General features: G+C 40.0%; 1 protein-coding gene across 4 annotated transcripts in view; it reads left to right on the forward strand.

The window, feature by feature from the left end:
* The window catches only part of acot11a (acyl-CoA thioesterase 11a), an 88,613-nt gene that overhangs the window by 61,957 nt on the left and 7,129 nt on the right, over window positions 1-19,527 (forward strand). For 3 of the 4 annotated variants that reach the window (XM_043699647.2, XM_043699650.2, XM_043699649.2), the window contains 7 exons: window positions 3,017-3,136; window positions 8,282-8,426; window positions 10,776-10,831; window positions 12,984-13,050; window positions 13,935-14,018; window positions 14,107-14,240; window positions 16,288-16,419. In XM_043699647.2, coding sequence (XP_043555582.2) covers window positions 3,017-3,136; window positions 8,282-8,426; window positions 10,776-10,831; window positions 12,984-13,050; window positions 13,935-14,018; window positions 14,107-14,240; window positions 16,288-16,419 — 738 coding nt within the window. The remainder of the gene's footprint in view (window positions 1-3,016; window positions 3,137-8,281; window positions 8,427-10,775; window positions 10,832-12,983; window positions 13,051-13,934; window positions 14,019-14,106; window positions 14,241-16,287; window positions 16,420-19,527) is intronic. The other variant, XM_087990776.1, reaches the window with a different exon arrangement.

Here is a 19,527-nt window from a genome sequence, read left to right on the forward strand (position 1 = left end):
CAGAGCAAGACTTATACACTTAATGGTCAGGTCCTGGGAAATGTTGCTGAACAAAGAAGCCTTGGAATACAGATTCATAATTCCTTAAGTGGAGTCACGGGTAGATAAAGTAGTGAAGAAAGCATTTGGTATGCTTGCTTTTATTGGTCAGTGCATTGAGTATAGGAATTGGGAGGTTCTTTTGTGGCTGTATAGGATATTGGAATACTGCTTGCAGTTCTGGTCTCCATGCTATAAGAACGATGTTATGGAACTTGTAAATCTTTTCAGTGCCCTTTCAAGGATTCTGCCAGGGTTGGAGGGTTTGCCTTATAGGGAGAGGCTGAATAGGCTGGGGCTGTTTTCCCTGGAGCGTCGGAGGCTGAGGGTGACCTTATAAAGGTTTATAAAATCATGAGGGGCATGGATAGGGTAAATAGACAAGGTCTTTTCCCTGGGGTGGGAGAGTCCAGAACGAGAGGGCATAGATTTAAGGTGAGAGGGATAAACTTTAGAAGGGACCTGAAGGGCAACTTTTTCATGCAGAGCATGGTGCATGTATCATATGAGCTGCCAGAGGAAGTGGAATTAAAAAAAATTTAAAAGGCATCGGGATGTGTATATGAATAGGAGGGTTTAGAAGGATATGGGACAAATGCTGGCAAATGTGACTAGACTAATTTAGGATATGTGGACGAATTGAACCAAAGGGTCTGTTTCCATGCTGTGTACCTCTGTGACTCTATGACTATAAAATGTTAGCACTTAGAATATAGTTCTCAAAATAATAATCATGATTAGGGGTAGCCTGTTGCAGTCAGTGCTGTACAACTGCCACAACCATATTGTTGAATCACAGTCTGGGTAAAAACACATGCAGATGTTATCAGTGCCATCTGCACGTGCTCAGCGGACAGTGGCCATTCTTGACAGTCAAATTGGTGTCCATAACATGCACTTTGTTAAAAGAAAGGGTGCTATTCTGAAGGGCATACAGCTGCAGAGAAACCTGTATGTGTATCATTCGTTAAAGGGAGCAGGACAGATGGAAAAAGCATTTTTAAAAAAAGGTATAATATTTAAGGTTTCATTAAAATGGCTATTGAGTACAAGAACAGAATGGTTTTGCTCTTATGCATACACTGGTTAGATCTCAGCTAGAGTGTTACGTACAGCTTCTGGATCAATGGTGCTGGAAGAGCACAGCAATTCAGGCAGCATCGAGGAGCTTCAGCAAAATCGACGTTTCGGGCAAAAGCCCTTCATCAGGAACGATGAAGGGCTTTTGCCCGAAACGTCAATTTTGCTGAAGCTCCTTGATGCTGCCTGAATTGCTGTGCTCTTCCAGCACCATTGATCCAGAATCTGGTCTCCAGCATCTGCAGTCATTGTTTTTACCTTGTTACATACAGCTGTAAGTGCCATGTTTTTGAAAGGTTATGAATGGAGAACATGCAGAAGTTAATAAGAATGTTTCCAGGGATAAGAAGCTGTAGATAAGAAGCATAGAATGAAGAACCCGGAACTGTTTTTGTGGAGGGAAGGCTGAAGGGGGTTTGATAGAAGTTTTCAAAATTGTAAGGAGTCTGGATAGAGCAGAGAGGGAGGAACTGTTCTCACTCGTAGAAAGTTCGAGAACCAGACAGCGCCGTTTTAGTGTATTTTATTTAAAAAAACATACATTAAAAAAAATCTTTATCACGTAGTGAGTGGTTTGGATTTGGAATTCATTGCCTGACTGGGTGATGAAGTCAGGTTCCATTGAAGCATTCAAGAGGGCATTCTTTCTACTTAAATAATCATCCAATCATGTGGTTACAGGGGAAAAAAAACAGGCAATTGGCACTAAGCCAAAATGCTCAGAGAGTTGGTGCAGACATGATGGACTGAGAGACCTTCTGTACCATAACAATCCTGTGATTCTGAAAAGATGAGAAAGAGGGATCAGGTTCATTTTGAAATTAAGCTACAGGCTTCCTTGTAAACCCAGGTATACCACAAGAGTTGCTGCTTTGTCTTGTATTTTCTGTAGCTAACTGAGAGATTGATTTTATTTCTTGCTCTCTATCAAAGAAAATGCTGATTCTGTCATTCACCATGCAGAACACAGGTAGTGTTCAGATTGAAGACTAACTTTGTGAACTGTTAACGGAGGCTGGGATATGCACTTAATTTTGAGATCTCTAATTTTGAGATTGAGGGCAGAAACTGTAGCATTGCCCTGATGTGAAAAGCAGTCCTGGGATTAGGAGTAGCCTGACTGGAAAACAATTGACTGGAAGCTTGGAGCAACTGTGAACAGTTTGTGATTGGAATTCAAATCATTTGATAATGAAGTTGTTTTGTGTAATTCTTTCAGCTAATGACTGGTATTTAAAACTTATCTTTTAAAATAGATCTCCGTGGAGATAATAACAAATTGTTTCTTCTGTCTGCCAAACTCTTGTGATGTTTATACCAATGATAAAACTGTCATTTATGTACTCCCTGGGATCATCTAACTCCACACATCCAGACTTTAAACCTGCAAGTTTACCTTGCCTGGAGTTTTGTCTGATACTGTGGAAAATGCTGATTAAAATGCATTTCTTGCATCTGCTTGCCTAGTGAGACGCAACCACTTACCTTTTTAATTTTGTTGTTTCAAATTTAACTAAGTCATGTGCTCCCATACCTAGCCATACCAATTAACTCTTAAGTTGATGAATTTGCTCAGAATTTTATGCAACATTTTGGAGAGGTTTGCAAGGACTTAGCAGTTTACAGTGAGCTGCCTGAGACCAATGAATGTAGGATGTTGTGTACTAACTTACATGAAAATAGCAGACTTAGCAACTAATTTCTGCTTACCCTAATATATTGCTCTGGGGAACCATTTATGTAAACTTTAGTACTGTTGGGCTGCAACTAATTGAAAAAGATATATGTATAGCAGAACGATTGCATGCCATATATTTTGCTGATCTTTCAGTCCATTTTTGCCCATTAAAAATTAATTCCTGGTTTTATGTTGTTTTCAACTTTACTCTCATTGTAGCCGCTTTTGCAAAGGGCATCCAATGCTGAAGAGCATTGACATGTTCCACTTCAGAGGACCCTCACAAGTTGGGGATCGCATAAGTTTGAAGGCAATAGTTAACAACGCATTTAAAACAAGGTGAGACCAAAGCTGCTTATGTTGGCTTCCCCAGGCACTTATGTGAAACAAATGTGAACTGTGCGCATTTTAGAATTGCTGTGTTTATAGATACAAGTTCAGAGTGGTTCCTGTCTGTGGTCTCACAGGGCAATTCGTCATTGTCCAGCTCTTTATTTAGATTGTAAACAGCTGAGAATGAAGCACTGTGGTCCTCGTCAGCCAGCACAAGTAACAGCCTGCCACCCAAGAATCAATAAATTCCTTTTACCGTATCTGTAAACTAATTCTCAATTCATACTCATAAATTAGCCCAGTTACATGTAATTTCATTTCATTTGCTAGCTTCCTGTGTGCAACATGATCACGAGCCTTCGAAAAATTCAAATGCAGCACATTCACTGGTTCTCCTTTATCAATGTTCAGAGTAGTATTCTCGGATAACTCTAACATGTTTGACTTCCAGTTCCAAATCCATGTTAATTGTTTCTAATATTACTGATCTTTTCCAAATGTCCAGTTATCATATCCCTTACAATAGGTTCTAACATTTTTTTCCTACAACTGACATTAGCTAAGAGGTCTGTAATTCTGCACTCTCCCGATTCCTCCTTTTTTAAGTGATGGTCTCACATTTGATAGGTGCTGCCTCAAAGATTATTGTGGAAAATAAAAGCTTGTGGATAAGTGAGTAACGTATTGGCATGGAATTGAAATTGGCTAGCTAACAGTAAACAGGCAGGAGGAATAAATGGGCCACTTTCTCAATGGTAAGACGTATCAAGTCATGTCACGGATTTGTTCTGGTTCGTTAACTTTTTTTAAAACAATTTATGAGTGACTTGGACAAAGGAACCGAGTCTATGAACATACAAATTAGTTTACAGCACCAGGCCACTTGGCAGCTCTAGCCTGCTCCTCAATTTAATAAGATTGTGGTGGATCTGATCACTCCACACTCCCCATCTACAGGTGGTCACCATTCATTCCCTTGTTTATCAAGACCCCTTATCTTAAAAATGTTCAAGGACTCTGCTTCTATCACCTTTTAGAGCAAAGACTCATGACACTCAAGAGAAAAAAACTCCTTATCTCTGTCTTAAATTCTTGACCCCTTATTTTTAAACAGTGATCCTCAGTTCTAGATTCTCCCACATGCATCCTGTCAAGATTCCTCAGGATCTTGCATGTTTGAGTGAGATCACCTTACATTTCTAAACTCCAATGAATAAAGGTCTAGGCTGTCCAACCTTTCCCCATAAGACTAGTGGCCCATTCCAGATATTAGTCTGGTAAACCTTTTCTGAACTGCCTCCAACACATTTATCTCTATCCTTAAATTTCGTGCATGCTACTCCAGATGTGGTCTTATCAAGCAAAATGCAACTAAGGTTTGGCAGGGTAGAGAAAGGGAAAATACTTCAGTTTGAAGGAATTAATAGAATTGTTCCATTTCAGATAGCCAGGTTCAGAATTGGATCTTAGAGTTGACATACTTTATTAGCTTTTATTTGCAGAGACAACATTAATATATACGCAATTCCAAACCTGAAGATTATAGTTTCAATCTGTTTCTATATTTAAGAGCACAAACATCGTTACTGAAAAGTGAATAGAATGTCGAACATGCTAAAACTGGATGTAGTTGAGTTGAATTGTAAAGATTAGTGTAAGGGGAATCTGGTATATGAAGGCAGAAGGAAGTTAAGGAGATTGGAAAGGTTGAGGCTGTGAAGGCATTCAAAAACAAGAATGAGAATTTTAAAATCAGGGCATTGTGGAATCAATACCCTATGAAGATATGAGAGCACACCAGTTAGGGTTGAATAAAACTAGGTAAGAGTTAGTAACCAGACATCAAAACTTTTGATCAGCTCAAGTTTACAGAGAGTGGCATGTCAGAGACTAGTCCAGCAAGCATTGTACTAGTGGAGTAGCAGACTGGAGAAAGCAAAAGAGTTTCGTAGCAGATGAGCTAAAACAAGGGTGAAATCAACCAATGTAGCAGAAATGCACGTGGGTGATCTTGATGGTGTGATCGTGTGATCAGAAGGTCATCTTGCAGTGGAGAATGACACAACAGTTGCAAATGGTATGATTCAGTCTCAGACTGTTGCCATGTTGAGGAATGGAGCCAGTGGCCGGGAAGCAGGTTTTGTAATGGGGACTGAAGACAATATCATTGATCTTCCTGATGTTTACTTAGCTGGAGAAAGTTTCTGCACATCCAGTACAGGATATTGAACCACCTATGTGACAAATTGGAGATTTGGAAATTTGAAGATTGGAGGGTTGAGAAAGCTGATTATGAGGTCAAGTTGTACATTTGCACTGTACATGTGATATATGTACTTTCACTTCTGTGAAGCACTTTGGTTTCTCTTACTACAATAGAGAAGCAGTATAAATGCACTTTGTGTAACTTGACCTTGAGTTGACAAAGAAACAGCCTATTATCAATATATTGCCTGACTGCTTGGGCTGCTCTCTCAATGGTTATGCTTGCAGTATATTCCGAATAAGAGAAACTGGATAGCATGATTGATTTTAGTGCAAAGAGGCCCCTAAATACTGATCACCAGAGAATGTTTTTGCTGCAAAATTTAATGAAATTGCTTCCGTTTTTCTGGATGATGAAAACCTACTTTCCATTCAGTGCTTCCAAAACAAAAAAACAATTACCTGGAAAAGGGCCAAAAAAACCTCTGTTCAAGGACAAAACTGATAAAATGTAGCACAACGCAGCTTTATGCGAATTTATCTTGTATTCTTAACAGATTAATACTTAACAAGGGCTCTACCCATTATAAAGTTCAATTGAATAGTGTAATATTGTATGGAAAGATGGATAAAACATATCTTTGGCTTAATCAGCAAACGTTTGTCATGTTAAAAGTATTATGCTTTAAGTTCACTAATTATTTATGGGCAACAGTGTTAATTAAAAAAATCTAGGCTTCTTATTGGCCCAGTGGTAAATGGTCAACATCCAGATTATGAACTTTCTGGCATGAGGTTTGGTTTGTACTACAGTATCTGATGACAGCTGAAAATGTATTGCTGGAAAAGCGCAGCAGGTCAGGCAGCATCCAAGGAACAGGAGAATTAACGTTTCGGGCATAAGCCCTTCTTCAGGAAGAAGGGCTTATGCCCTAAACGTCGATTCTCCTATTCCTTGAATGCTGCATGACCTGCTGCGCTTTTCCAGCCAAACATTTTCAGCTCTGATCTCCAGCATCTGCAGTCCTCACTTTCTCCTCAAAGTATCTGATGACAGCCAGGGTATTAGATGGAAAAGTTACAGTAGCTAGCAAAGGTATTAAAACTAAAGATTAAGTTACTGCTGTCTGTTAACACTTTATTTGAGCTGGCTTTTGAAGAACAACTTGTGTGATGTACAGAGATTGTTGCAATTGCATTACATCATTTGTGCCTCAAGAGGTGGTTAATGGACATGAAAATGTTGCAGTTGCTGTTTGGGTCATGAAGAGAATAATGGTATTACTTCTGTAGCAAGGCTAAATGTTTATGGGATAGGTGACGAAGAGACAACTTTAGTCATTTGCTATTAAAGTAGAAGATTTGAGAATTTAACCTTCCAACCAAAAGTAAACCTACAGTTTGTTCTGATATAACGCGATAGTTCCATTTCCGTGTGACCTACATTATAAGAAAATTGCATAATAGCAACGCCATTTAAACCGGTGAGACCAGAATTGTGTTATAGCCAACACAGGTAAGGAAAGTTCACGTTCTACAAATAATGCTCTCAACCTTTCAATCACATTATAGCCAATTTCTTTTGAAGAAATGTGCATTGTAGCAGAACTGACTATATTAAACCATAAGTAGGATTTGAAGTATATTCCCATTTTGCTACCTGGCATTGAATTGAGTGGGAATGAATTGAGTGGGCATTGAACTCCCACGGGAGACTGGTTAGCAAGGTTGGATCTCAGGGAATACAGGGAGAACTAGCCATTTGGATACAGAACTGGCTCAAAGGTAGAAGACAGAGGTTGAGGGTTGTTTTCAGACTGGCGGCCTGTGACCAGTGGAGTGCCACAAGGATCGGTGCTCGGTCCACTTCTTTTCATCATTTATATAAATGTTTTAGATGTGAGCATAAGAGGTATAGTTAGTAAGTTTACAGATGACACCAAAATTGGAGGTGTAGCGGACAGCGAAGAAGGTTACCTCAGATTACAACAGATTCTTGACCAGATGGGCCAATGGGCTGAGAAGTGGCAGATGGAGTTTAATTCAAATAAATGCGAGGTGCTGCATTTTGGGAAAGCAAATCTTAGCAGGACACATACAGTTAATGGTAAGGTCCTAGGGAGTGTTGCTGAACAAAGAGACCTTGGAGTGCAGGTTCATAGCTCCTTGAAAGTGGAGTCGCAGGTAGAGAGGATAGTGAAAAAGGCGTTTGGTATGCTTTCCTTTATTGGTCAGAGTATTGAGTACACGAGTTGGGAGGTCATGTTGCGGCTGTACAGTGAATTGGTTAGGCCACTGTTGGAATATTTCATGCAGTTCTGGTCTCCTTCCTATTGGAAAGATGTTGTGAAACTTGAAAGGGTTCAGAAAAGATTTACAACGATGTTGCCAGGGTTGGAGGATTGAGCTGCTGGGGGAGGCTGAACAGGCTGGGGCTGTTTTCCCTGGAGCATCAGAGACTGATGGGGTGACGTTATAGAGGTTTACAAAATTATGAGGGGCATGGATAGGAAAAATAGACAAAGTCGGGGAGTCCAGAGCTAGAGGGCATAGGTTTAGGGTGAGAGGGGAAATATATAAAAGAGACCTGAGGAGCAACGTTTTCATGCAGAGGGTGGTACATGTATGGAATGAGCTGCCAGAGGAAGTGGTGGAGGCTGGTACAATTGCAACCTTTAAGAGACATTTGGATGGTTAAAGAATAGGAAGGGTTTGGAGGGATATGGGCCAGGTGCTGGCAGGTGTGACTAGATTGGGTTGGGATATCTGGTCAGCATGGACAAGTTGGACCGAAGGGTCTGTTTCCATGCTGTACATCTCTATGACGCTGAGTGGTCATAATTATTTGTAAGTGTAAGCATGTGTGTTTCTATATTTTAAATTATAATAAACTCAGTAAAGTTCCTCTTTTCTAAATATATTTTCTAAAGCACTTTTTTTTTTTAGCTTTGAAGTTGGTGTCTGTGCAGAAGCTTACCATCAGGAAGATTGGGAACGGAAGACACACATTAACAGTGCCTTTCTGACCTTTGTTATGCTTGATAAAGATGGGGAGCTCAGCACGTTGCCCCGCATTAAGCCAGAACCAGGGGTGAGTATTGTATATCCTACGCTTATGCATGATCTCACTTGAGAATGGAAGCTGTACCCAATTTGCTAACTGTTATGTATGTAGAATAGGATATGAATCTTTCTAACTCTGCCTTCAAAACTAAGCCAAGCATTTTCCTGGGAGACAACTGAATATAACATCAGGCAAAGGCAAATAGAGCTGACTGGGTATGTGTTTAATTATGGTAAAAATTATGCCTCAGCTGGAGAAGTCCTGTCATTAGTGTCCAGTCGTTAGCATCTGGTCAGTACTGATTTACTGCATGGTATGATAATGTAGCAGTAATGTTCCTGGACTAATAATATCAAAGATGTGAATTCAAATACAATCAAAGCAGTATGAAAATTTATATTCCATTTCAAATAAAGCTAGTGTCAGTAAAAGTGGCTGTTTTGAAAACTGACATGGCTTTTTAATGCTGGTAAATGATACTAGGTCAGATTGGGATGTCTGGTAGGCGCAGATGGGTTAGATTAAGACTCCATTTCCATTCTATATGATTCTATGACTGGTGGTGCGTTTAATTGGAGGGCTACCACACCTCAGGTTGAGAAGGCAGGACTTTTGTGGTCACCTGGGCCAATGTGGGAATTGAACGCATACTGCTGACATCATTCTGCATTGCTGTTTTAAAAAATTCTCAAGGTCAGGTTCGTAGGAGAGTAGTCTGACACAGAACAAACGACCAAGAGGCGAGTCTGCTAGAATATGAGCATTTTATTCCCCGCAGCGTCGGCACAACCAGGTCTCATACTTACAACGGGTCTGGCTTATACTCACTCTACATGTTACCGGAACTGGGAGCCGTCAGTTCTCGTAGAGCGGTTGCCAACAACCCACGCTCGGCGGTTAAACGTAACCCCGGAGCAGACTCACCGAACTGGAGACTTTTCCAGCTGATATACTCTTTTCCAGATATAAACATTCATGTGAACAGCAGAGCAAGGCTAAAAAACACATTCCATTCTGGTTACATACAGATAAGAAGATTCACACGGGGAGGTGTGTAATAAGATTCACACGGGACTAAGCAACACCTCCATTCCGGTTAGATTCACACATGTATTGGGACATAATTTTTAACCGTTTCACCACAATTGCATACCAATCACCCTGCTAACTGACTCCATACAATATTTGTAAGGATAGCATCGTATTTTGTTGTTTTTAAAAGGTATTTTCTCACTGAAGCATACAAATGTAATATTGCTGATTTAAAGTCAACAATAAACAGAAGATAATGAAACTAAATAAATTAAGATAACATAGAATAAACTAGTCCAGTTACTTATAACACAAACTTAAAATATTTTTAAACGCAAGGTAATATTTATTCTCATTAACTGTAAAAGAAAAACTCCCTGACAGTACCTAAAGTCACCCTTACACAGTACAGCAGAAAATGACAATCTCTTCTTGCCTTATCTAAATATATAAATTCTGACTTCAACTCTCAGTCTGGAAAATCAGATAACCTTTTCCTGGAGCTGTCACACATCAGAGTTTAAATCGTCTCAGCTTCAAACAAGTTCTTGAGAATTTTATCCAAACACTTCTGGTCTGGTACTATAATTAAATCCCTTTCTCCAAGATAATCTATTTTTACTGTCTTCTCCCTTTCTTGGGAGCTCTATTATATACATCCATCTTCATCTAAGGACTCCTGCAGAACTCCTCTCAAAACTGAAACTAAAAAGAACTTTTATTTTCAAGTTATGGATGTCTCCTTCAATCTTTTTTAAAAAGAGATTCCAGAATTTTCTCACAGAAACCTTTGATGCATAATTGTTTACTTTGTTCAGTCATAAGCCCTCCTGATGTGCACAAAACTCAGTAGTTGTGAAAGCTAACTCCCTCAAACTGTTTCAAAAGTATCATCCATGGCTGCAGAAATATTTGCAGGTTAGACATTAAATCTCACAGACACACAAAAAGCTACATGTCGCTAATTCAAAACTCATACATCCAAGCTTAAAAATAAATCACTTTAAAATATCTATAAATGTCACAATCTCCAGCACATGTAGAAGAATGTCTCTCTGGGCAGAATCAAAAATTAGATGCTAAGCCAAAGGAGATGTTGTGAAAGGTGATGAAAATCCTGGCAAAGCATTGGCTTCTAAGGACCAGTTTAATGAAGGAAAGGGAAAAGAAGAGTTGGAGATATTTTGAGTCAGAATTCCAGATCTATGTAACTAAAGGCATGACAACCATCTGGGGTGAGGGGCCATGGTGAGGCACAAGATGTGCAAAAGGCTAAAATCAATATAAGGGCATTCACCTGGGAGGTGATTGGTTTTATAACACCAACTATGTTTCCTTCAATAGGATGGAGAAAGAAGATACCGCGAAGCAAGTGCACGGAAGAAAATAAGGCTTGACAGGTTAGGAAACCCAAATACCCCATGCCTTTGGTGATTAAATGTTTTTTAGAACTGCAATGAGGAACATTATAGCAATTCTCACACATTATTTCAGCATTGCAATGTAAGATAACTTGACGTGGTGATTTGCTTTATGAACCTCCAGAAAAATCCATTGGGTGCATAAAGTATGTGTTGCCAATCAACTGGAAAGGACCGTTATATATCTTGTTAGAACACAGAACCAATGTTGCCTGTGTCCCAAATAAATTTAGAGTAAAGGGAAGTCCTTTTACAATGGAGATAAGGAGAAACTTCTTCAATCAGAGAGTGATGAATCTATGGAATTCATTGCACAGAAGACTGTGGAGGCCAGGTCATTGAGTATATTTAAGACTGAGATAGAGAAGTTCTTGACTATCAAGGGTTACGGGGTGGAAGTGGGGGAATGGGATTGAGAAATTTAGCAACCATTGAATGGTGGAGCAGACTCGATGGACTGAATGGCCTAATTTCTGCTCCTGTGTCTTATGGTCTTACGACCTTATGGTCTAAGCTAACCCTACACCCTAATTCCTAATCCTAATCCTCCAAACTCTCACCCTAACCCTCTGCTAACATGCTCTCAGATTTCATTTTGTACAGGTCAGGGAAGCTGTACCATAAATATTGTATGATAAACAGAATGCATAGGGATTCCCATTGATGCAGCTCAAGGCCTGACAGCCTAATGTGTACATTGAATTTATAACACACATTGGAATGTTTTCCTATATCCAAAGTGCTAAATAAAAACAATTTGTTTCTGCTTTATGCAATTTGCGGCTGTAATATTGGTGATTCCCAAATTTCTTTCTCACTGTAACTATGTTTTGAAGCTTGAAAATTGTCACAATCCCTCAGTGAGACCTGAGAGAGCAGGACAAGGTGGAAGTCCTGTCTTTTAGAATGGGAGGGCAGATGTTAACATTGCTGCCTTGGAACTCGTGACCCCAACATTTCAGCTTGAGATCCCATTTGGAGTTGCATTTCCACTTGGCATTATTCAGTAAACTGAGGACTTGTAGCTATGTAAATATGCTGCCTCTTGGACTACATTATGCATTGTTCTGTGAAAGTGAGGAAACTTTGCTCACGTTAATTGCAATATTCTAAAACCTGAAGCTGCTGGAAACATCAATAATCCCAGAAGTCCCCCTCCCACCTTTTGTGTGAATGCAATAAATGCGTGTTAATACAAAAATATTGTTAAGTTAATTGCAGATTCTTGTACCTTCAGTGATAGAGGTGTAATTTGCCATCTGGCCAAGCCCAGTTTACAGCAAATTAATCCAAAATTGTTTACATGTATCATGGTTGTTCTGACATTAGATTTCCTTGCATGATCCTTTGAATTGAGGTTTGGCATTTTAGCAGGATCTCAGTTGAGTGTACTTATTTTTCCTGAATGTTTGAGTTTTGATGGCACACACCAATCAGTGGGGGCTGGTACGCTTTCATGGCATCATGGCCTTGAGTGTGTAATCTAAAAGTCTGTTGTTGGATTCAGTGTCAGTCTGTGATGATTAGCCGTGGTGTTGGGTTTTTCAATACAATCTTCCATTCCACACTTGGGCGAAGAGAAAACTTGTATTATTGTAGCATCTTCCATTGCGTCTGGATGTACTGAGTGTTTCACAGCTAACTTTTGAATCACAATTGGTCTTGTAATACTGGAAAGCACAATGGTAAATTTTCACAATAAAATTCCACAAAAAGCAATCAGGTAAAACTAAATAATCACTTTTTGGGCCGGATGGAGAGGAAGCTTCTATGCTTCGAAAAGTGATTGTTTTACATCTGCCTGAGTTAAACTGAGGTGCCATCTTCAGCCTTGGTTTATATGTCTGTGTCACTGGAGGTAGGTTTAAATCTCTGACTTTCTGACACAGAGGCAAGAGCGTTACCAGGAGCCAAGTCCAACATTTAATGTTTGAGAACAAATCCACTTGCTTTGAGTGGGCCTGGGATTCTAATGTACCAGCTAAAATCTAATAAGAATCTTGGAATATTAGGTAAAAGTCATGTGGAAAAACCTACCAATTCCTCCAGATGATTAGGAGTTTGAGCTGGAGAAATGCACCGTATTGCAGATCTTTTTACAGAAATGTAAAATCCTGTTGTTTCCTTTCAGAAAATACATAATTTCACGTAAGCAAACTGAAGTTCCACTATCTGTGCCGTGGGACCCTAGCAATCAGGTAACCTCCCTTTCTGATACAGATAAATTATGAAGTGTGGACCTTTTGTTTTTGTAAACAAGTCAGTTGTCTTTTTGTCTGTTGCTTTACGTCTTTGCCTGTATATACCAGATGTGATCTTAGCATGCTCGTCCTTATTTTGCTGCTCAACGTTTTGGGCAAACACCAATTTAATTAACTGATCTTTGTATTAGTGATCAGGTTTGCATATTCACAAAAAGCAGTTTAAGTTTAGTCATCCATGGAATATATTTTTAATGAGGAGGATTTCAGTCAGTTCTGACCGCCATATTTATACATATCCTAGATGAAGCTTAAACCTTGTGTGGTGATGTGGTTTGACAGGCAGGTTAAAATTTCCTCATCTTACTCATTATTAGCCCGGTTGTACCCTCCGTTATCCATGACCTCTAAACGCTGGGCTCTCACACGATGTTGTGCTACCCATGTCAACAGAAGTCAGTCAAGCCTCATGTTGTATATTGCTCTCCAGTATTTTTAAACCTCTTTAGCATAGCGTGTCCACTCCGTGCTTGTCTTCCCTTTACATTTTCTCTCCTTCTTATCTGAAGGGGGCTAACAAGCTTCCAATAATTTGTTGCATAACCCAGAAAGGATGTTAAAGTGTGATGTCCCATCTTGTCATTGCCATATTTCTAATGAAGAGTCATGGATAGTGGTCAGGAGTGGTAGATCTGATTGATTTTGTTTATGATCTCCTGCTGGTATCTCAGGAGTACTGAAGCCAGTTACAGCATTCAATTGTTCTGGCAAGGATCAGCAAATTCTGCATTAATCAGGTGTCAAGCCTGAAATCTAGTATCAATACATCACAGCTACACACTGTGCTTGAAGTGACTGGTTTGCTTTTTTTTCTGTTTCAGGTTTACCTCAGCTACAATAACATTTCTGCACTGAAAATGTTGGCTGCAAAACAAAACTGGGTTCTGAATTGCACACAGAACAAGGCAAGTTAAACTAACAGCAACATAAAGAGTTTAAGGAATTCCAGCTTGGCCAACTGTTTGGAAAATGATGTCAATTTCCTTTTTCTAGGCCAAACTGTTCACTCTGGAGGAAGGTCAGTTTCTGTCCTTCAAAGTAGAAATGTCTGTTTCTGTAAACATCAAGCAAGTTTTCATGCTCCTGTCTGATATGAGTCGTCGACATGAATGGGACACCCACTACCAGTAAGAAGAGTAGTATAAACTAAGAATGGCCATCAATGACTGTGAAAGAAAGGATAATGGAGAGGAAAATATTGATACAACTCAGTGTACCAGGCAGTACAGAGAATTTTTTTTTTCTCTCTCCTATGATGCAATCAATTAAATCTGATCTAATTTCTCTTCTTATTGAGAGAGCAGAGTGATACATCAATTGGTCATCAACTACCAAACAGCATATGATCACAGCTTTACAGAACCTGATGATTGAACTAACTCTCCTTGAGATTCAACTAAGTCCTCGAGCATCAGCAACTTTAGAGTGGGGAGATGGTCATTATTGTTTAGAAACTTAGTTGGGCCAGCCATATACATGCTGTAGCTGCTAGAGCAAGTGAGAGTCTAGATTTTCTGCAATGAATGACTCACATTCTGATTCCCCAAAACATTGCCACTACCTGCAGGATACAGATATGAATGTAGTGCAAAGCCTTTCTCTTACCTGGATGGATGGAACTGCATCAATGTTGAAGATGCTCAATACCATCCAGCTGGACTACATCTCATTCACTAGCCTTAAAATCCCCTCCACCAACAACAGAGTGGTTGCAGTGTATACTATCTACAGTAAGCACAGCAGCAACTCACCAAAGCTTTCTTGGCAAAGCCTCCCAAACCTGTGACTTCCACCTCTTAGAAGCACAAGGGTGGGAGATGTATTGGAACACTAATGACTTTGAGTTATTTACCAAGTCACACAACCATCCTAATTTCCTCATATATCTTCATCCCTTCATTTATTGGTGGGTTGAAACCATAGGATTCTTCCTTCGGCACATTGAAAGCATCTTCACTACATGGAGTGGTTCAACAAGGCAGTACACTGCCATCTTCACAAATCAACTAAGGATGGGCAATAAACATAATGCTCAGGACCTAGCAAAGTTTGCATGTGAACCAAGCAGCTGGAGTACTGGGAGCTCCAGTCTGCAAAGGTCATTGTTTAATCCTGAGAATAACCACTCGGAAACCAGTTGTTCCCCAACTCCTCCTAGGGTAGTGCCTGTGGACTCCGCTAGATATAGAGTGAATTTTGACTGATTGACGAAAATGGAATCAGCAAGTGGTTGTGCACAGTGCAAAATGCTGCTGTGAGAGCTGAACTGACTAAGGCAGTGGGTACCCTGCTGAAAATCAGGAAGATTTCTGATATGATCCAGTTCTACTAAGATAGCTGTTCTCTGCTCCGTTGACTATGTTAACACTTCAGTACGCACTCTCGGGAGGAGAGGTTCAAAGTGTTTTTTTCACAGTTGTGGTCATTATCCAGCCATTTCTGTTAAAGATGTGCAGACAGCTGGTGAGAATGAGATGGAAACAGTGAAACACATTGGCAGCTCCTACTGTCATTTAGTAAAGATACTACAGGGGAACCATAGTCTAGCAAGAAGCCTTCATGAGGGATAAGGGATATTAACAGAAAACACAATTCCAAACTGTTACCATCTCCACTCTTGGAGTATGCCAGACGTTGAAGAGTAAATTTATATTTTTCTTCATGGTCTTTCATATAGAAAGCTGAGGGAAATATCTGCTTCCATAAGGAGTTGAGTCATTAACATCACAACCAAAAGGAGAAAGAGAGGTTGGGAGTAATAATTTTTACTAATGTTTGGACCAGAATAAGCAGAATCTGTACCAGTTTTCAAAGGGGAAGTGATTTATTGGGAACAGAAAAAGGACAGGAGAATGAGGCAGAGCTGATAGTTGTTTCAGAGAACAGGTATAAACTTGATGAACTGAATGGCCTCTTCCTGTGCTGGAAGATTCTGTAAAGCAAATAAGAATACCCCTTCGGGAGGACCTTTTAGCTAAGTGGGGTTTCTAAATAGTAAGAATGTAAGGTAAGAAATCATGGGATTAGATGTTTTATTTAAAATTGTGACTATTGGTTGTTGCACAAGTTTGATTTCTATTGTGGTTTCAAAATTAGTAATTAAAGTATACTCTTTGCATGCAGAAAAGCACATAAACTCTTATGACTTCTAATCAGTTTATGATTCCTCCCAAGGAAATTTGAGTTGATACAAAAGGTGGATGAGGATGATGTCATCTATCACGTGATCGCCCCATCTGTTAACAAGGAAAGTACATTTCAAGACTTTGTTTTACTGGCGTCTCGTAGAGTGCCTTGTGCTGATGGGTAATTTTCACTTTTTTTTCAAATAAACTGAGAAAGCTTTTAAAAAAAATTGAAAAAATCTCCCAATAATAATTTTGAAGAAATGAAAAGCCAAGTGTTTATATTTAAATTTTCAGGTCCAGAGAGGCTGTTTGGCAGAAATTACCAGATATCATGTCAGGTCATTATAAATTCCCTTACAGCTCAAGGCATCAGCTCTATGATGCGTTTAGTGGGTCATCAGTAGCTTATTTTTATTGTGCCTCTTTTATCTTCCTCCCTATCTTAATCCCATGTTTCTTTCCCAATTTTCATTTTTCTTTCTCTATATGATTTAACCTAATTTATAATTTCTAGGTTATGGTTCTTAATTTAAAACTTGCATGGCTTTGTGAGAATGCTTCAGTCTGAATGAGGAACCTTGTTGTCCCTTGCCCTGCTCACAGGGATCCCATGGAGGGGTAACTTGGTTCTGAAACCAATGATGACGCAAAGTTTCTATTTGAAAGCTATGAAGCCTGAGTAAGCAGCAATCAGCATAGTGAATAATTAGTGCCATGCTTTCATCTCTCTTTACAAAGTCTAGGCTGTTATACCCAAATGCTGTATGCTATGTTATCACAATGGATGCTCCCATTGCAATGTGCTTGCTAAGCCATCCAGACCTTTACGAACTCTAGGTGGCACTGAACCTCACCACCATTAAGGACTGATTCGGGATAGTCAGCATGGCTTTATGCGTGGGAAATCATGTTTCACAAACTTGATTGCGTTTTTTGATGAAGTAACGAAGAAGATTGATGAGGGCAGAGCAGTAGATGTGAACTATATGGACTTCAGTAAGGCGTTCGACAAGTTTCCCATTGGAGACTGATTAGCAAAGTAAGATCTCATGGAAAATACAAGGAGAACTAGCCATTTGGATACAGAACTGGCTCAAAGCTAGAAGACAGAGGGTGGTGGAGGAGGGTTGTTTTTCAGACTGGAGGCCTGTGACCAGTGGAGTGCCACAAGGATCGGGGCTGGGTCTTCTATTTTTTGTCATTTATATAAATGATTTGGATGCGAGCATAAGAGGTACAGTTAGTAAATTTGCAAATGACACCAAAATTGGAGGTGTAGTGGACAGCGAAGAGGGTTACCTCAGATTACAACAGGATCTTGACCAGATGGGCCAATAGGCCGAGAACTGTCAGATGGAGTTTAATTCAGATAAATGTGAGGTGCTGCATTTTGGGAAAGCAAATCTTAGCAGGGCTTATACACTTAATGGTAAGGTCCAAGGGAGTGTTGCTGAACAAAGAGACCTTGGAGTGCAGATTCATAGCTCCTTGAAAGTGGAGTCGCAGGTAGATGGGATAGTGAAGAAGGCGTTTGGTATGCTTTCCTTTATTGGTCAGAGTATTGAGTACTGGAGTTGGGAGGTCATGTTGCGGCTGTACAGGACATTGGTTAGGCCACTGTTGGAATATTGCGTGCAATTCTGGTCTCCTTCCTATCAGAAAGATGTTGTGAAACTTGAAAGGGTTCAGAAAAGATTTACAAGGATGTTGCCAGGGTTGGAGGATCTGAGCTACAGGGAGAGGCTGAACAGGCTGGGGCTGTTTTCCCTAGAGCGTCGGAGGCTGAGGGGTGACCTTATAGAGGTTTACAAAATTATGAGGGGCATGGATAGGATAAATAGGCAAAGTCTTTTCCCTGGATCGGGGAGTCCAGAACTAGAGGGCATGGGTTTAGAGTGAGGTATAAGGTATAAAAGAGACCTAAGGAGCAACTTTTTCACGCAGAGGGTGGTACGTGTATGGAATGAGCTGCCAGAGGATGTGATGGAGGCTGGTACAATTGCAACATTTAAGAGGCATTTGGATGGGTATATGAATAGGGAGGGTTTGGAGGAATATGGGCCGGATGCTGGCAGGTGGGACTAGATTGGGTTGGGATATCTGGACGGGTTGGACGGAAGGGTCTGTTTCCATGCTGTACATCGCTATGACTCTATATATTTTGAGAACTAATTACTTGAAGCTGGGAGGTGAAAGGACTGCTTTGCATGGCTCCACATTAAGGCTGTGGGCTGCTGCTGCTGCTGATATCACTTGCACCCTGTTCTGACGGCTACCCCCCACAACCCTAAAGATATATCTATTAGGGATGCTGCAGTCCAAAAACTCAAGTAGTTTTCCACAGTGAGTTGAGGATATCCAGCAATCTGATATTACAAAAGCCTTGCATGTACTTGTTCTGTCACAGGGATCATTTCCAGTCCCCCATATGACTCAGCTAGCTGCACATAGCATCTCTCATCCAGTTAATAGATGTATTCCTATTTCTTTTATTAACCTTTATCATCAATTTTTACAGCCAGTTGATATTATCAGGTTCTGGTTTTTATCCTTGTAGACAGCCATCTATTTCAATCTCCCTTGTCGCTTTTATCCACACACACCTGTTGAAATCTTATCAGTGTTCAGAACTAACCATTTGATTTTCCAAAACTGTAAAGTGAGCCTCTATATTCTCCCTCTGTTTACACCCAGATTGCTCACATCGCAGAAATGCAGCTTTTTCTGACCTAATGTTGACTACCTGTTTTTTCAGGATGGGGAGAATAGTAATGTTGGCAGATTTTCCTCTGTTCAGAATGTTCTATACTTTTCCATGATCAGGTCAGGTCATCCTGCACCTTTAACAAAAGCTTGTATTTTGTTAGCCGCTGTAATTAGTTTCAGAATTCCAATTGTTGCAACAAATACCTAATCTATTGTCTAAATATCCTGATATTTAAGTTGAGGTGTTGAACTATAAAATTTTTTAAAAAAATAAACTTGTAAAATGACCGCCTACCAAACAGTTTTGCAACAGGTCAGCAAAGCATGTCGCAGCCTTCCAGAGAGACTCCCTGGTGGGAGCTGCATAGAATCATACAGAATGGAAACAGACCCTTCAATCCAACTTGTCCATGTCAACTAATGCCCCAAAAATGCAAGTGACCCTCAGGATAGAACCTGGGACCAGGGCACAGCTTGTGGTGAGCGTAGGTTCCTCTAAATGATGCACTGGCTTTAAAGCTGAGCAGGAAACTAGGCTATGGTGTTAGAACTGTTATTCTTGTGTTGCTAACTCATATTA

This window comes from Chiloscyllium plagiosum, unplaced genomic scaffold (assembly GCF_037043375.1).
Source record: "Chiloscyllium plagiosum isolate Xiang-an unplaced genomic scaffold, Cpla_swu_hap1 HiC_scaffold_9, whole genome shotgun sequence".
Lineage (NCBI taxonomy): Eukaryota > Metazoa > Chordata > Chondrichthyes > Orectolobiformes > Hemiscylliidae > Chiloscyllium > Chiloscyllium plagiosum.